Here is a 20,348-nt window from a genome sequence, read left to right as displayed (position 1 = left end):
AAGAGAATAAATAAAAAGAATTATTTTTTCTTCAAAGGAATTGTTTGTTAAAAATATCTACTACATTGGTAAGAATGTGGGGAAATAGGAGTTCTTGTATAACACTAGTGGGAGTGTAAATCAGAAAAATTTTGGAGAGCAATTTAGCAATAACCATTAAAGATGTACATAGTCCACAACTCAATGATTTTACTTCTAGGTTTATACCCCAGAGAAATTTTCCCACAAGGGCACAAGAAATTATGATGTCCATTTACAGCACCGTATTTAATAACAAAAAATTGAAAACAACCTAAACGTCCATCAATATAGTAAAGAATAATCAAACTGTGGTATAATCATACAATTAAATAGTAGAATGGACAATTAAAAATAAATGAACTAGATCAGCAAGAATCAACATAGATAAATCTCAAAAACATAATATAAAAACAATGATTACAAAAGGACAGTATCGTACAAAAACATTTAGGTACATTTTAAAAACACAAAAACTAATAATGCATATTCTTTGTGCATAAACACACATATAATAAAAAATCAGAAATAATTCACACAAATTTTAAAACAGTAGTTAACTCTAATAAAGGGTGGAGGAGAAAGGAGATTAGTGGCAGTCATATCAATAGTTCTTTACAGATACATTTTTTAACAAATGAGCTCTGAGTCAAATGTAGCAAAATGTAGACTTGGTTATTGGTCCACAAATGTCTCTCATTTATTTCTTGCTCTTTCTATTTGAGCTATTTTATAATTAAACTTGCTAATTTATTACACAAAGCAATGCTACCAAAATTGATTTCAGAATAAGAATGCCATTTTCCAGGAAGTCAGAAAAAAATATATATATAATGAAGTGAAGCGCTTAGTAATTAGTCTGATTCCAGTTGTCAGGCTATAAAATATATTGATCCAAAGTATATGAGCTTTGTATCAAACTGCCTTGATTAAAATGCTGGCTCTGATATTTGTAGACTGTGTGGCCTCGGATAAGTCACTTAACCTTTTCTGTGCCTCAGTAACATCATCTGTAAAGCAAGGATCACAATAATGTCACTTAACTTGTAGGGTTGTTACAAAGATTAAATGAACTAAAATAACCTGGAACCTGGGATATCATGTCTGAAAAATGTTAGATATTATTATGTTCTGGAAAAAATAAGAGTAGCAGTTGTTCATCAAAATTTTTACAGAATTACCGTATTGATATGTCACATGGTTAAATGTACCAAATAATCCCTCATTTCTTAAATTCTCTACCTCTGAGGAGTAACTAATTAACTAAGAATTTCCAGTTGTTAGAGTTTTTAGAGAACAGTTTTAATTAATTAGTCTATTTTAACATAGTTCATCCTATCACACAATAGATTACTTGTGGTAAAAACTGATGATCTAGAAAGGGGAGCACTGTCTACCAAATTTTATTTAGATAAACATCACCTGTTTTGCACATTGTCATATATATTGACCAGTTGTCCAACAATTTCTCATCTTTCAAATATGTCTGTATTAAATCTGCAACTAGAATAATTTGTTGACCAATGAGGGCTTTTAAAAATTAATTTAGAATTTGAGATTGTGTATTCTTTCTTTATTTTCCACTTTTCCCTTTTTAAAAGTCTCAGATAAGTTTCTCATCAGAAATGACTGTCAAGTGGCCATCCTAAGGACTTAATGGTGCAGATCATAAGGCTATTAAAGCAGGTTTAGCAATGAAGTTTTCCTTCTTTTTCTTTATTTTTTTCTAGAAAGATTGGAATTTAATGGTTTCCTCTTTAGACAAATATGCTTTTGGACTGCCAGTGATGAAAGAGGCATACAAATGTTAAAAGCATTGTAGCACAGTGGGATTATGTGCTAAGGTCCAGAGTATGACAAACAAGCAAAGTCTCAGACCAATCAAACAGTTAACTCAAACAGAAATTTCAGATGACTAGCTTTTGTTTTATTTTTGCCAATGCCAATCAAAAGTTCAAATGAAGTTTTGTCATTAACTACTTACATTTCTTTTATTTCTTACTTTAACCATTCATAAAAATAAAGGATTTTGCTAGAAGAAATTAGATATTTGTTGAAAGGCAAGTCAAATTAAAGTTAAAAGAACACATATGGCACCATAAATTAGGTTTTAAATAGAAGCCTTAATTATGTTATGTGACAGAACCTATATTTAAATATTCTCTTTGGACATCGTAGTAATAATCTTTCATGCTGCATTGCATTGATAAATATGAAAGCAAAAATTTCATAGTTTTATCTTAACTTTCAAACCAAATTAAGGGAAAAATATATTGGTTATTTCCGTATAGTAAGTAAACATCATGAAGTGCATAACCACCATTCTGAGTACCAGCAGAATTATTTACAAGCATTCCACATATTTTTAATTCACTTTACATAAATTTTCCATTATCAGATGTTTGGTACATTAATAACATACTGTGAATGTTTTAAATTGCAATACCTAGAGGATTTACAATTTAAAGCAGAGGTCATAAACTGACAGCCCATGGGCTAGATCCAGGCCACAGATCATTTTGTTTAGCTTCCATAGTGTTTCTTTCTTTTTCTTTTCTTTTATTTTTGTTTTGCTTTTGCTTTTATTGAGTTAGTTTCCAACATTTAAGGATTAGGGAATTTCATATAAAAATCTGCATTCCCGGCTTCTTTTAAAAACTCAGAGCTTAACAACATTAGGCCTACATTCCCACATGGTAGAAATCAACTACACTGAGTAATAGCTGACACCTTTGGAAAGAATATATACTGTCTAGGCCACCATAGTTGCCACCACTCCCCATTGCTTATGGCCTTTCATTTACATTACCAGCATTGTATCAGTAGGCTTTAGAGTTTGTGACTCTTCTGTTTCTCTGTAGTTTATGTGAGTGAATCAGTGCATATACTTTTAAGAGCAATTCATGGTTTTTCTCAGATTACAGCAAATGCAAAAATGAATTACATATATATACATATTTAATGTGTACTCTGATTAATCTAAAATTTATCTATACAGTTATAAACTACTGTTATAATTAATTAAATGAAGATAATATTACATTAATTTGCACGTCATTTTATTAGGAAAATTAAAATAAAATGAAAGTCAATTTCAATGTCTGAATTCAATTGCATTCCTTTAAAACAAAACATTTACTTTCAGTATCCCAAATCTAATTTCAAAACTCAAACCGTTTAAAGTTTTTCAGTTAAAATCATTCATTAATGAAATCTAGTGGGTTCTAGTCTCCCTCAGCACTAAAATTACAGTCTAATAGAAAGCTTGGCACTTAAGGAGGCACATCCACTGCTTCAGGTCACTTGGGTATTATTTAGTGTGCATGATATTTAAAAGTAATATTTAGTATAGGAAATGTCCCAGATATTATAAACATCACCATGATGGTTTTCATTTTCTATGTCAAAAACCCAGAATAAATCACATGGTATGGTACCCATTGCCCCTAAAATGCCATGATATTTCTGTTGTAGAAAAATATGGATAAAACATATTTCACGGGTAGCCCTGAGGAAATTGGGGAAAATTCAGCAAAGGGTGATTTAACCTGAGAAGGATATGTAGATGATAAGAAGGGACACTATTCCCAGCAATATCAAAATGCACTTTTTTACCATGAGTTGCCCTCCTTTCCCCTTGCTGCTCTGAGTTACTGTCCATTATTTTCCCCATTGCAACCTGAAAGGTATAAAGCCTACAGCGATATGGTATGTCTGATTGCAATTCAAGTGAAATTGTCATAGATAACATAACAAGTTTCAAGCATGAATCTTCTTAGACTTTTAAATTTTTAAAAATGTATTCTTAGAAAAAATAATTTCAAATATTTTAGAACTATTAGCATGCTTGCAAAATAGATCCATGCCTGATACTTGGAGCAACTCCACAAGATTAGACGGCCTATTTTTTTTCCTTTATTCCTACAGCACACTTAATAACCTGTGCTGCCCTGTAAAAGTGAATGTACCTTCTTAAGCATTCCAGAGTCATGCGGTGATTAAATTACCTTCTTGTTATTCTACACAGGTGTCATAGTTTTTGTGTCAGTGACCCTCACTCAACCCACATCAACTTTGCAACCTTTCCCTAGCTTTTGTTTTAGTTACCAGGGAAGGAGTTGCTCCCTGTGGCTGGAAGTCATCTACCCACTGCATGATTATAGGATCCATTCCCAGTTAATAGATATGAATGATAACCATCAATAATGAAACTGTGGAGACTCAATTAACTAGTACCCTCAAATGGATAGACAGGATCTAATTAGCTATTTGGATTTCATTTTTCTTATTATTAACCAGGGATTAAGAAAGATTTGACATTTGCTCTGAAAATTTTCAATGCCTCTACTTTCCTACCTTAATAAGTATAGTACAGGGAACAAAATTATTGAAGTTGGGCTGAATCTATACAAGCTCATGAAATTTGTTTAAAGGCAAGTCAAATTTCAAGGACATTCCCAGGAAGTTGATTTTTAAAAAATAAATACATAAATACCTGTTAACAGCTTGTTTTCTTGTCATTTGCCTCTTCCTTCTAAAAGGAGAGTATAGCAAAAAATAAATAAATACAACTGGTTAATTGAAAGTTCCGGTTAGTTAGTTTCCAATTAATCAAGGCTTTATTATATTTCACAAAAAAAGGTTCTTCAATTCTTCAAGAATTTTAGATAGGTTACACACAATGAAACACCAGCAAGGAAGAGCACAAAGAATGTAAGAAAGCCTGAATAGTTATTAGATAGTGTTTTAAATATATAGACAATGCTATTATATTTCTGGTCTATTCCCCACTGAATAAAGAATAATGTGAAATGTCATGTGGCTTAGAGCTTTCCCATATATGAAAGCAAGAAAATAAGGTTATAGATTTCCACTGAAAAATATGGCCTCGGGTCGTAACAATTCCAAAAAAAAAAAAAAAGATTCAGCAATATTGTGTCTTCTTCCTTTCTCTCAAGAGCCTTCTTCCTCTCCCAATGAACATTCCAATACTTTGAGGAGAAAAAAAAATCCCCTTCTAGGGATTTTTCTATTTTTATTTGGCCAAAAGGATGATGAAAGTGACCCAATATCAACATTATGCCTTAATTTTCTAAACATATAATTGTTAATCATACAGCTCACTATATACTTATTTCTGGATCTATAATGAACTATCTTACATCCTTCCCAAAAGGGTTATACACACATACACACACACACACACAGTCATACACACAATCACACAAAATAAATACATACAAAAGAGATTAATTTAAAAACCTACAGAATTAGTTTAATTAATAGAACAAAAATTATTTTCAGTAGTGTAGTATTATTTCTTAGTGTTTCTAAATTCTTTAGTGAAGTATAATAAATTATAAAACAACATGCTGCTTCTGGGGAAGATGTAACAGGAGGAGGATCTTTGTCCCCTACTTGTCATCTCATCCCATGGTTACACCTAAATAATGTCCACATGAGAGTAAATAAACCAGAAAATGACTGAAGACTGGCAGAACAGACTCTCCACAGATACTCATTGGGAATGATAAAAGAGTGGAGAGCCAGAGAGACCTGGCAAGCCAGAAAGGGCTGGCAGGATATATTCAGGGTCCTAAATGAGAAAAACATGCAACCAAGAATACTTTATCCAGCAAGGCTCTCATTCAAAATGGAAGGAGAGATAAAGAGCTTCCAAGACAGGCAGGAACTGAAAGAATATGTGACCTCCAAACCAGCTCTGTAAGAAATTTTAAGGGGGACTCTTAAAATTCCCCTTAAGAAGAAATCCAGTGGAACAATCCACCAAAACAAGGACTAAATAGATATCATGATGACACTAAATTCATATCTGTCAATAGTAACTCTGAACGGGAACGGGCTTAATGACCCCATCAAAAGGCGCAGGGTTTCAGACTGGATAAACAAGCAGGACCCATCTATTTGCTGTCTACAAGAGACTCATTTTAGACAGAAGGACACCTACAACCTGAAAATAAAAGGTTGGAGAACCATTTACCATTCAAATGGTCCTCAAAAGAAAGCGGGGGTAGCCATCCTCATATCAGATAAATTAAAATTTACCCCGAAGACTATAGTGAGAGATGAAGAGGGACACTATCTCATACTCAAAGGATCTATCCAACAAAAGGACTTAACAATCCTCAATATATATGACCTGAATGTGGGACCTGCCAAATATATCAAACAATTAATAACCAAAGTTAAGACATACTTAGATAATAATACACTTATACTTGGTGACTTCAATCTAGCACTTTCTACACTCGATAGGTCTTCTAAACACAACATCTGCAAAGAAACGAGAGCTTTAAATGATATACTGGAACAGATGGATTTCACAGATATCTACAGAACTTTACGTCCAAACTCAGCTAAATACTCATTCTTTTCAAGTGCACATGGAACTTTCTCCAGAATAAACCACATACTGGGTCATAAATCGGGTCTGAACCAATACCAAAAGATTGGGATCATCCCCTGCATATTCTAAGACCATAATGCCTTGAAATTAGAACTAAATCACAACAAGAAGTTTGGAAGCACCTCAAACACGTGGAGGTTAAGGACCATCCAGCTAGAAGATGAAAGGGTCAACCAGGTAATTAAGGAAGAATTAAAAAGATCCATTGGAACTAATGAGAATGAAGATACAACCGTTCAAAATCTTTGGGATGCAGCAAAAGCAGTCCTGAGGGGGAAATACATCGGAATACAAGCATCCATTCAAAAACTGGAAAGAACTCAAATACAAAAGCTCACCTTACACATAAAGGAGCTAGAGAAAAAACAGCAAATGGACCCCACGCCCAGCAGAAGAAGAGAGTTAATTAAAATTCGAGCAGAACTCAATGAAATCCAGACCAAAAGAACTGTGGAACAGATCAACAGAACCAGGAGTTGGTTCTTTGAAAGAATTAATAAGATAGACAAACCATTAGCTAACCTTATTAAAAAGAAGAGAGAGAAGACTCAAATTAATAAAATCATGAATGCGAAAGGAGAGATCACTACCAACAACAAGGAAATAGAAACGATTTTAAAAACATATTATGAACAGCTATACTCCAATAAATTAGGCAATCTAGAAGAAATGTATGCATTCCTGGAAAGCCACAAACTACCAAAACTGTAGCAGGAAGAAATAGAAAACTTGAACAGGACAATAACCAGGGAGGAAATTGAAGCAGTCATCAAAAACCTCCCAGGATACAAGAGTCCAGGGCCAGATGGCTTCCCTGGGGAATTCTATCAAATGATTAAAGAAGAAACCATACCTATTCTACTAAGGCTGTTTGGAAAGATAGAAAGAGATGGAGTACTTCCAAATTCGTTCTATGAGGCCAGCATCACCTTAATTCGAAACCAGACAAAGACCCCACCAAAAAGGAGAATTGCAGACCAATATCCCTGATTAACATGGATGCAAAAATTCTCAACACAACACTAGCCAATAGGATCCAAGAGTACATTAAGAAAATAATTCACCATGACCAAGTAGGATTTATCCCTGGGACACAAGGCTGGTTCAACACTCGTAAAACAATCAATGTGATTCATCATATCAGCAAGAGAAAAACCAAGAACCATATGATACTCTCATTAGATGCAGAGAAAGCATTTGACAAAATACAGCATCCATTCCTGATCAAAACTCCTCAGAGTGTTGGGATAGAGGGAACTTTCCTCACATCTTAAAAGCCATCTACGAAAAGCCCACAGCAAATATCATTCTCAATGGGGAAGCGCTGGGAGCCTTTCCCCTAAGATCAGGAACAAGGCAGGGATGTCCACTCTCACCACTGCTGTTCAACATAGTTCTGGAAGTCCTCGCCTCAGCAATCAGACAACAAAAAGACATTAAAGGCATTCAAATTGGCAAAGAAGAAGTCAAACTCTCCCTCTTCGCCGATGACATGATACTCTACATAGAAAACCCAAAAGCCTCCATCCCAAGATTGCTAGAACTCATACAGCAATTTGGTAGCGTGGCAGGATACAAAATCAATGCCCAGAAATCAATGGCATTTCTATGCACTAACAATGAGACTGAAGAAAGAGAAATTAAGGAGTCAATCCCATTTACAATTGCACCCAAAAGCATAGATACCTAGGAATAAACCTAACCAAAGAGGTAAAGGATCTATACCGTAAAAACTATAGAACACTTCTGAAAGAAATTGAGGAAGACACAAAGAGATGGGAAAATATTCCATGCTCATGGATTGGCAGAATTAATATTGTGAATATGTCAATGTTACCCAGGGCAATTTACACGTTTAATGCAATCCCTATCAAAATACCATGGACTTTCTTCAGAGACTTAGAACAAATTATTTTAAGATTTGTGTGGAATCAGAAAAGACCCCGAATAGCCAGGGGAATTTTAAAAAAGAAAACCATAGCTGGGGGCATCACAATGCTAGATTTCAGGTTGTACTACAAAGCTGTGGTCATCAAGACAGTGTGGTACTGGCACAAAAACAGACACATAGATCAATGGAACAGAATAGAGAACACAGAAGTGGACCCTCAACTTTGGTCAACTAATATTCGATAAAGGAGGAAAGACTATCCGTTGGAAGAAAGACAGTCTCTTCAATAAATGGTGCTGGGAAAATTGGACAGCCACATGCAGGAGAATGAAACTAGACCACTCTCTTTCACCATGCACAAAGATAAACTCAAAATGGATGAGAGATGTAAATGTGAGACAAGAATCCATCAAAATCCTAGAGGAGAACACAGGCAACACCCTTTTTGAACTTGGCCACATTAACTTCTTGCAAGATACACCCACAAGGGCAAAAGAAACAAAAGCAAAAATGAACTATTGGGACTTCATCAAGATAAGAAGCTCTTGCACAGCAAAGGATACAGTCAACAAAACTAAAAGACAACCTGCAGAATGGGAGAAGATATTTGCAAATGACTTATCAGTTAAAGGGCTAGTTTCCAAAATGTATAAAGAACTTATTAAACTCAACACCCAAGAAACAAACAATCCAATCATGAAATGGGCAAAAGACATGAAGAGAAATCTCACAGAGGAAGACATAGACATGGCCAACATGCACATGAGAAAATGCTCTGCATCACTTGCCATCAGGGAAATACAAATCAAAACCACAATGAGATACCACCTCACACCAGTGAGAATGGGATAATTAACAAGGCAGGAAACTACAAATTTTGGAGAGGATGCGGAGAAAAGGGAACCCTGTTGGTGGGAATGTGAACTGGTGCAGCCACTCTGGAAAACTGTGTGGAGGTTCCTCAAAGAGTTAAAAATAGACCTCCCCTACGACCCAGCAATTGCACTGTTGGGGATTTACCCCAAAGATTCAGATGCAATGAAACGTCGGGACACCTGCACCCCGATGTTTCTAGCAGCAATGTCCACAATAGCCAAACTGTGGAAGGAGCCTCGGTGTCCATCGAAAGATGAATGGATAAAGAAGATGTGGTTTATGTATACAATGGAATATTACTCAGCCATTAGAAACGACAAATACCCACCATTTGCTTCGACGTGGATGGAACTGGAGGGTATTATGCTGAGTGAAGTAAGTCAATCGGAGAAGGACAAACAGTGTATGTCCTCATTCATTTGGGGAATATAAATAATAGTGAAAGGGAATATAAAGGTAGGGAGAAGAAATGTGTGGGAAATATCAGGAAGGGCACACAACATGAAGACTAACTCTGGGAAATGTACTAGGGGTGGTGGAAGGGGAGGGGGACTGGGGGTGGGGGTGAATGGGTGACGGGCACTGAGGTGGACACTTGACGGGATGAACACTGGGTGTTATTCTGTATGTTGATCAATTGAACACCAATAAAAATTAATTTATTAAAACAATAAAAATCTTAAAATAAAAAAAATAAATTTGTTGAGACCATTTTTATCCTGTACTACTGATAAATACATTTTAATACTTTGATTCTTCTAACTTGTGGTGTGTGGGTGCAAGGCAACAAAGTTAATGGCAATGATTGCTACCCATTACCCTTCCCTGATTGGAGTCAATTTGGTAGAGATATGGAATTCATACTTTTGAAACCTAGAGCACATAATCACATTTGACAATTGAGAAACAGCATACAAAACACATGACAAGAGGCAACAAAATATCACAAAGTAAGAAATCCAGTTAAGAACTCACAGAATCATCAGATTTGGGCAGCCCGGGTGGCTCAGCGGTTTAGCACCACCTTCAGCCCAGGGCGTGATCCTGGAGACCTGGGATCGAGTCCCGTGGCAAGCTCCCTACATGGAGCCTGCTTCTCCCTCTGCCTCTCTCTCTCTCTCTCTCTCTCTCTCTCTCTCTCTCTCTCTCTGTCTGTCTCTCATGAATAAATATATAAAGTCTTTAGAAAAAAAGGACTCACAGAATCATTGGATTTAAGTTTTTTAGTCCTTTGAAGATAAATTGAAAATTCACTATCAAATATCACATAGTAAGTCCTACCTCTAATGAGGGTAACTAAATAAAGTGTTACATCCACTGATTACTCAAAATTACTTAAAACAGAGCATTTTACAGATATGGTCATCTCTTTGATATGATATACTCCAATGGATTTGAAACTGGACTCTAAAGAAAAGTAAAGTGCTGGTGGTTAGTATAAGGAAAGATAAGAGGGAGCCATTTATTTCCATCCCTTCAATTAGTAGTGAAGCCAGTTCTTTTTTCTACTTGATATACTGGGAGTCTGAACTGCTGTACTTTACTACCCACCACTACCACCACCATTTGACAGCTGAGAAAATCAACCCCTGAGATGTTCAACATTTTTGGCCAACTATACATAGAAAATTAATGCCAGAAGTCCCTGACTCCTAATTCAAGATATTGTCCCTGAATTCATCACCCTGCTTCCTCTACTATATATCAGGGAACAACTTTTTGAACTCTCCCTCAAAGATGATCATATCTGTTTTATTCTCATGGGAACATAATAAAGTAGACTGATGTGCTACACATTTAGATAGTAAAAGAAATAAGACAAGATCGGTGTCTCCCTTGATCTCTAAGCAAGTGCTTTTTCTATACCACACTGCTTTTGAAGAAAAGGCTGCAAACGGGAAACCAAGGCTGCCAAATGTGTTGCATTTGGTCTGCCAAAGCTATGAAAATCTGAGAATTTTATATAAAATCTGAATTTCCAATAGATTCTCTAAAAAAATGACTTCCCAAAAGATCTAGTCCCACATATTTACTGGCTTAACAAAATTAGATGAAGTAGAAAAGCAATGGTTGCCCATAGACAGAGCGTGTACTCCTCTGTCCCCTACAGAATTATGGTCCCACGATGTCCTATGATCTTATATGTGGCCCTCTAAATTAATTTATATTATCTCCCTGGTTCCAGTAGGAATTTGAGTTTTATGGCCACTATTTTAAAGTTTGTGTATATAATTTACTTCAAATATTAGTCAATTTCCTCATAGAAACTATGAGATGTCTGGAAATTTCCATATATGTATACACTATTTAAAGTGCTAGATTATTTATCTACCTAAAAAGTCATATGCACTTTCTTTAATGAGGAAAGACAACCTTTAACTTTTGAAGTAGAACCATTTTACTAGTTTCCATAGGCAAAAAAAAAAAAAAAAAAAAAAAAAAAAAAAAAAACCTAAAGTGAGTCGTGTTAAATGAAAATATTCAATAAGAAATTGATTATACTCAGAGAAATCTTATAATTCAGAGTAGTAGCCATATCATATATTTAAAATCTAACAAATCAATAGCATGTTTCCTATGCTTCAATATGTGTATACATTGTGAAATTATTGTATACCTTATATACAATTCTGTCAATTATAGTTCAATAAACTTAGAAAGAAATGTTTCTTATGCTTTGAAATAGGAGTCATCTGTTAATCTGGTATATACTGTCAAATTTTGGGAGCTACTAAATCAGACTTTAACTATTCCTTACACATACAAGATCTTTTAGTCGTGTAACTTCTTTTTCTGGCCCAATACAATAAATAAAATATTGACTGGGAATAAATTAACAAATAAATAGGACATAAGTCAAACAATGCTCTGTCCCTCCCCAAAACTTCAGCTGTAGAGTACAAATGGCCAGCAAATATCTGTTGGTGAAACATTTTTAGGTTCTCTTTTGAGACATGATTGAATCATATTAGCTGTTGTATTTCCACTGTTGGAGCTATTAGGGAGCTTTCCTCACTCTCTTAGCTAATAACTTTATTCATCTTATATGTCAACTCTTGCTCCACAGCAGCAGATATAAAGCTATTTAATCTTTTTAGTAATTCCAATTTTTTTACAAGCATGTAGGTTAAAAAAATGGACTGAAAAAATATTTCAATATAAAAGTTTAAAAATAAAGGCCTGGATATTTAGGCTTAGTTAAGTTTCCAGAAGATATCCAAACAAACTCTGATTCACTTAATTCTCCAAAAACACATTCTTATGATTCAAAGCCCAAACAATTAGAACTGACCATTTTCCTCCATTCAGAAATTTATTTTTCCTAGTACTACTTGGGAATAACAAAACCCTTGGTCATATTAAATATCTGCTTCTTCTGAAAGACTTTGATGCATCATCTTGACTCTTTTAAAAGTCAGTGAGATATAAAATCAGAGTCTAAAGAAACAAGAAAAAGAAAAAAATAATATGGGATGAGGTAAGAATAAAGATAAATAAGCCTATGGCACTTTTAGAATTTGTACAAAAGGGAGCTTCAGGATATACATTGTATTAACAAAGGCTGCCAATATAATTTAAGGAATGGAAGACTATGCCAATTGTATCTGACAGATGATCCTTTATACAAACAGAACTTTGTCAATCCAGTCTGTAGAGTTTCAGTAGATTCAATGATATTTCTCATATGTCCTACAATAATAAAGAATCTCAGAAATAGAATTATGGTTCAGAATATGTGTTTTTCATGGCAATGATCATAAAAAATGAGATTAACATGCTCTTCTCACAATACCGTAATAATTATATTTACTATGCACAATATATGTCCCATCAAGGAGACAAACTAAATATTTTTAGTGGTACTATAGATGCATCTCAAATAGGTTTTTCAATAATATATTTCCACTTACTCAACCTCAGTAAATATCAGTCACACAAATTAATTATTAGATAAACCACCTGAATAACTTATTGTATAAAACTAAGAACATACCTCAGAATCTTCATACATTTTAAATCCCTTAATGTTCTGGCATCTTTGTCCATAATATTTCTGTTGGAAAATTTTTTCCTTATAATCTTGCTATCCATGTTTGTAGGTTTGACTAAAGACACAGAGTGACCCTTTGAATATTGTCCTTTGATCTGTATGGGGTTCTAGCAAGCCTTTTATAAGGGCTTTTTTAAACACTGAATACTAGTAATACATCATGTCATCTAGTTGATGATCATGTCTTATTGCATGTTCAGAATGACTCACAGAAAGCACTAAAGAAATGGGATCCCTGGGTGGCGCAGTGGTTTGGCGCTTTCCTTTGGCCCAGGGCGCGATCCTGGAGACCAGGGATCGAATCCCACGTCAGGCTCCCGGTGCATGGAGCCTGCTTCTCCCTCTGCCTATGTCTCTGCCTCTCTCTCTCTCTCTCTGTGACTATCATAAATAAATAAAAAAAAAATTTAAAAAAAAAAAAAGAAATGTTCCAGAAGCCAAACAAAACATTTATTAAAACCTTTGAGGACTGGACACAAGTACTTCTTTACCAGCTTCTAGTTAGCTTTAAGTTTGATGGTTTGATAATACACTGAGATGATAGTAAACTGACCCACTATCTAAATAGTGTGCTGCCTATGTAGAGAACTTAGTAGTAGCCTCCAATTTTGAATTGTTAAAATGGTGCTTCCTTAATAGTATTTATAACAATGTGTAAATATTTTATCTATTTACTTGTTTTATTTTTTTTTAAGATTTATTTATTTATTCATTCAGAGAGAGAGAGAGAGAGAGGCAGAGATACAGGCAGAGGGAGAAGCGGGCTCCATGCAGGAAGCCCAATGCGGGACTCGATCCGGGGTCTCCAGGATCACGCCCTGGGCTGCAGGCGGCGCTAAACCACTGTGCCACAGGGGCTGCGCTATTTACTTGTTTTAGATCTATCTTCCCTAGGAACACACAATCTCCATATAACAATGGGTTTAAGGTTGTTGTCCACTGTTTCACTCCAAAACCTAAGGAAGATGGTGGCACAGAATGGGCACCCAGGAAATATTTGTCAAATAATTGATGATGAATGATGGCTATGTGAAGGGACAATTAACTCACTCAAATTTATCACTGTAGAGTATTCAAGTTTATTTTCATAAAACATATTCTAAGAAATGATTTCCACTATACAGCACAATTTTCATCACTGATGAGGATGCTTAATTATATAAGGATAGCCATGGTGCTTTAGAATCTGAATAAACCTTCACGGAGTACCTAAAGTTGATCAGAAACTTCATGAGTCCAAACTCAGTTGATGGCATCAAGTATACTGAATTATTGATGGATAAAAAATATAGATTCATTTTAAAATTATTCTTAGAGAAAAATATTCTAAAATGTTATTTTAATTATAACTTAACTTAAAAAAAAAACATTTGGCTTGTTTCGTGAAGCTTAAATTGGATGTAAAATGCTGACAGTTCTGTGAGTAGAACTCAGCTAAGCCGTTTCTAAGAATATGAGTTCATTTGCCAGTTAATCATTCTTGGTAATCCTCTCTGGTTTGGTGTAGTACAGATGAAGACAATCAAGCAGGATTAAAAGCAAAGGAATCTTGGCCTAGATATACTCTCAACGTTTTACTAAATGGCAGGAGTGGGAATGAAGAGGGTTACTTACTTGAAGGTCTGTTAAATCCCTTACTGTTCATCCCCTGACTTAATCCCTAACAAGGACCACTCCACTGTCAAAAAATAAAATAATAAAATAAAATAAAATAAAATGCAAAGCACGTTCTTTTCCCATCAAGACACCAGAGGGAGTTAATTAAATTTACAAATGGTTACCTTTTGAAAAACTAGATCTAACTCATTTATGTGTCTAAAATCTTTTGTTCAACAATATCTTTCTTATATTAAATAACATCTTACTGTTACATAGTTTTATAGTTAATGGAGTATTCTTTATTAAGCAAAAAAATAAAATAAAAAATGAAAATAAAAATAAAAAAATAAAAATATTAAGCAATGGAGTACAACTATTCTGTGTGTGAAGTGGGTTTGAAATATTGTCCCACTTTTATATATCTAAGACTGAAACTGAAGTGTTTTAAATCTCAGTCCATGCTCTTCCACTTTTTGTTGTTGACAATATTTATCTATCAGAATATGACTAAAATATGACTAAAATGTATCAAACTTTTTTCCTTGATCATCTTGTCACTTCATGATATGTGAAAAAACAGCTTCTTTAAGAGTTAAAGGAAGCTCTTCAAACATGCTTATAATTGATATCTAACAGTTTGTTTGCTGATCCCATAGAGGCCACATTTACCTCTTTATCCTATGAAAAGCAGCTTCTTTTTCTTTTAAAGATTTTATTTGCTTATTCACGAGACACACACACACACAGAGAGAGAGAGAGAGAGAGAGAGAGAGGCGGAGACACAGGCAGAGGAAGAAGCAGGCTCCCTGCAAGGAGCGCAACATGAGACTCGATCCCCGATCCCGGGATCCCACCCTGAGCCGAAGGCAGACACCCAACCGCTGAACCACCCAGGCCCAAAAAGCAGCTTATTTAAATATTCCACAAATATTTACTAGTCATCAACTATGCACAAAAGCCTCTTTGCTATGGACTACGTAGAATACAAAGATTTTTCAAGCATGATTCCTAATATCTATTTCAGTCTAAAAAAGACTGATAAGTCATAGTTCCAAATTGTTACATTGAAAGTCTGTGAGTGGTAAACCACCCAACTTCTTGGCATAGAGTAGGCACTCAAGAATATCTGATGAACAAATGTTGAATGCATGAGTGATATAAAATAAGTGCTATAAGAATTTAGATGAAAGTATCCATTTTACCTGAAGTGGTCACTAAGTCATTATAGAAGAGATGAAATTGATTTGAGTCTTGAAGATAGGTTTTGAAAAACAGAGACAGAAAGAGGGCAAAAACACTTCAGGAAATTGCAACTGACAGGATGTGCAGGATGAATTGTTACAAAAAAGTTTGGAGGTAAGACCAGATAGGAGTTTACTGCAATGTTCTCAGCATGAAATGACCAAGTAGATAGATATGAGAATCAAAAAGAAGGGTCCTGTGCAAAAAAAAAAAAAAAAAAAGTCTAAAGCTAACATTAATATGATTGGAAGCCTAAATTAACATGAAAACAGAGTATAAAATAGAGCAAAGGAGAACTCTGACTTTATGACTTTGTTTCCATGAAAAGTTACTCCCGAACTTGCATGAAACCACGTTATAAATGATTTCAAATAACCACCTATTCTGGAAGCAATAGTGTTAACAGAAAGAACAATGAACAAGGCATAAGAATACCTCGATATTAGTCTCAACTATGCAATTAACTACCTGTGTGCCCATGAACAAATGACTTTCCTGTTCTTACATCTGAGTATCCTAATTTGTAAAGCCAGGATTGGACAAATTGACCTCAGTGGCCCATCATAACTCAAATACCCCATGGTTCTCTGATTCCTAAGTTGCTATCTTCCTAAAATATAAGTAGATTAAAATGAAATTCCTCTGAGAAACTAGTGGCAATTGCAACTTAGTTGCCTCTCCTAATACATACTATTTTTCCTTTGATTTATAGTTATTGGAATGTCTGTTAGTGGTATTCAGCTAAGGGTATATCCTTTCTATGTTTCAGAAAAACACTGACTGAAGACATTTTATTTCATAGAGGAAATTAATAGAACATTATTCTACTTATATGCTACAGAAAGATGGACTTAGAACACTGACGAGTACAGAGGTCTGTTTTGGCAAGTTTCATTTCTATTAAAATTTACACATCTCTTTTACAATAATCGGTGTTGTAATAAAAAACAAAGTCGACATTATATATCTATATGTATATTGAAGTGAGTTTATTTTCAATTAAATCTTATTCAACCTGTGCTCTTTAAAGGTTACAGAAATTCAGGATTCTATACTGTCTTCACGGCTCATACCTTGCAGCCCTAAGGTCAACCTAATTCCCCTTTTCAAATGCTACATCTTTTTTTTTAATATGGTAGCCAGGGCGGAGGAGCAAGATGGCGGCAGAGTAGGGTCTCCAAGTCACCTGTCCTCAACAAATTACCTAGAAAACCTTCCAATCATCCTGAAAATCTACGAATTCGGCCTGAGATTTAAAGAGAGACCAGCTGGAACGCTCCAGTGAGAGGAGTTCGCGTTTCTATCAAGGTAGGAAGACGGGGAAAAAGAAATAAAGAAACAAAAGGCCTCCAAGGGGGAGGGGCCCCGCGAGGAGCCGGGCTGAGGCCGGGGCGAGTGTCCCCAGGACAGGAGAGCCCCGTCCCGGAGAAGCAGGAGCTGCACCAACCTTCCCCGCGGAAAGGCCTCCCGGGGAATTGGAGCAGGATCCCCAGGAGGGCGGGGATGCCCTCAGGCTCCCTGGGACAGTAACAGAGGAACTGCGCCCCCGGAGAGTGCGCTGAGCTCCCTAAGGGCTGCAGCGCTCGGCGGGACCCGGAGCAGCTCGGAGGCGCTCGGGCGGCGGCTCCACGGAGAGGGCTGCGCGGCCCCGGGAGCAGCTCAGAGGCGGCGGCTCGGGCGGAGGAAGAAGCTCCGCGCGGAGGGGGCGGTGCGGCTCCGGGAACAGCTCGGGGGGCTCGGGCGGCGGCTCCGCGGAGGGGGCTGCGGGGCGGGAGCGCGAATCCAACAGCTCAGACCCCGGAGCACAGGGTGCCGGGACACAGCCCAGGATCCGGCCTCCCCCGGGACAGGCAGAGGCCGGGAGGGCCCAGGACAGCAAGGACGCTCCTGCCTGGAACTGAGCAGAACAGCGGCCCCGCCCCGGAGCCCCAGGCCCTGCAGACGGAGAGCCCCGGAGTTACTGCGGGAGCTGACTCCAGGGTCCCAGAGCTGCCCCCGCCACTGTGGCTTCCTCCCGGGGCCTCACGGGGTAAACACCCCCCACTGAGCCCTGCACCAGGCAGGGGGCAGAGCAGCTCCCCCAAGTGCTAACGCCTGAGAATCAGCACAGCAGGCCCCTCCCCCAGAAGACCAGCGACACGGACCAGTTCCAAGGGAAGTCAAGGGACTTAAAGTATACAGAATCGGAAGATACTCCCCCGTGGTTTTTTTGTTTGTTTGTTTTTGTTTTGTTTTGTGCTTTTTTTCTTTCTTTCTTCTTGATTTCTGATTGCTTCCCCCACCCCACGCCACCCCTTTTTTTTCTTTTTTCTCCTTTCTTTCTTTTTCTTTCTTTTTCTTCTCTTTTCCCCCCTTTTTTCTTCTTTCTCTTTATTCTTTTTCTCTTTTCTTTCCTTCTCTCTCTTTTCCCCCTTTTCCCAATACAACTTGTTTTTGGCCAATCTGCACTGAACAAAATGACTAGAAGGAAAACCTCACCTCAAAAAAAAAAGAATCAGAAACAGCCCTCTCTCCCACGGAGTTACAAAATATGGATTACAATTCAATGTCAGAAAGCCAATTCAGAAGCACTATTTTACAGCTACTGGTGGCTCTAGAAAAAACCATAAAGGACTCAAGAGACTTCATGACTGCAGAATTTAGATCCAATCAGGCAGAAATTAAAAATCAATTAAATGAGATGCAATCCAAGCTAGAAGTCCTAACGACGAGGCTTGACGAGGTGGAAGAACGAGTGAGTAACATAGAAGACAAGTGGATGGCAAAGAGGGAAACTGAGGAAAAAAGAGACAGGCAATTAAAAGACCATGAGGATAGATTAAGGGAAATAAATGACAGCCTGAGGAAGAAAAACCTACGTGTAATTGGGGTTCCCGAGGGCTCCGAAAGGGACAGAGGGCCAGAATATGTATTTGAACAAATCCTAGCTGAAAACTTTCCTAATCTGGGAAGGGAAACAGGCATTCAGATCCAGGAAATAGAGAGATCCCCCCTAAAATCAACAAAAACCGTTCAACACCTCGACATTTAATAGTGAAGCTTGCAAATTCCAAAGATAAGGAGAAGATCCTTAAAGCAGCAAGAGAAAAAAAGTCCCTGACTTTTATGGGGAGGAATATTAGGGTAAGAGCAGACCTCTCCACAGAGACCTGTCAGGCCAGAAAGGGCTGGCAGGATATATTCAGGGTCCTAAATGAAAAGAACATGCAACCAAGAATACTTTATCCAGCAAGGCTTTCATTCAAAATGGAAGGAGAGATAAAGAGCTTCCAAGACAGGCAGGAACTGAAAGAATATGTAACCTCCAAACCAGCTCTGCAAGAAATTTTAAGGGGGACTCTTAAAATTCCCCTTTAAGAAGAAGTTCAGTGGAACAATCCACAAAAACGAGGACTCAATAGATATGTTGACACTAAACTCATATTTATCAATAGTAACTCTGAACGTGAACAGGCTTAATGACCCCATCAAAAGGCACAGGGTTTCAGACTGGATAAACAAGCAGGACCCATCTATTTGCTGTCTACAAGAGACTCATTTAAGACAGAAGGACACCTACAACCTGAAAATAAAAGGTTGGAGAACCATTTACCATTCAAATGGTCCTCAAAAGAAAGCAGGGGTTGCCATCCTTATATCAGATAAATTAAAATTTACCCCGAAGACTATAGTGAGAGATGAAGAGGGACACTATCTCATACTCAAAGGATCTATCCAACAAGAGGACTTAACAATCCTCAATATATATTCCCCGAATGTGGGAGCTGCCAAATATTTAAACCAATTAATAACCAAACTGAAGAAATACTTTGATAATAATACACTTATACTTGCTGACTTCAATCTAGGTCTCTCTATACTAGATAGGTCTTCTAAGCACAACATCTCCAAAGAAACGAGAGCTTTAAATGATACACTGGACCAGATGGATTTCACAGATATCTACAGAACTTTACATCCAAACTCAACTGAATACACATTCTTCTCAAGTGCACATGGAACTTTGCTAGAATAGACCACATACTGGGTCACAAATCGGGTCTGAACCGATACCAAAAGATCGGGATAGTCCCTGTATATTCTCCGACCATAATGCCTTGAAATTAGAACTCAATCACAACAAGAAGTTTGGAAGGACCACAAACACGTGGAGGTTAAGGACCATCCTGCTCAAAGATGAAAAGGTCAACCAGGAAATTAAGGAAGAATTAAAAAGATTCATGGAAACTAATGAGAATGAAGAT

The 20,348-nt window shown here is 36.9% G+C and overlaps 1 protein-coding gene across 1 annotated transcript in view; it reads right to left on the bottom strand.

The window, feature by feature from the left end:
• The window catches only part of DACH2 (dachshund family transcription factor 2), a 650,145-nt gene that overhangs the window by 485,017 nt on the left and 144,780 nt on the right, over positions 1 to 20,348 (bottom strand). The window contains exon 2 of the mRNA XM_072745035.1: positions 4,514 to 4,552. Coding sequence (XP_072601136.1) covers positions 4,514 to 4,552 — 39 coding nt within the window. The remainder of the gene's footprint in view (positions 1 to 4,513; positions 4,553 to 20,348) is intronic.

This window comes from Vulpes vulpes, chromosome X, assembly GCF_048418805.1.
Source record: "Vulpes vulpes isolate BD-2025 chromosome X, VulVul3, whole genome shotgun sequence".
Lineage (NCBI taxonomy): Eukaryota > Metazoa > Chordata > Mammalia > Carnivora > Canidae > Vulpes > Vulpes vulpes.
This window is presented reverse-complemented; position numbering and strand designations above follow the sequence as displayed.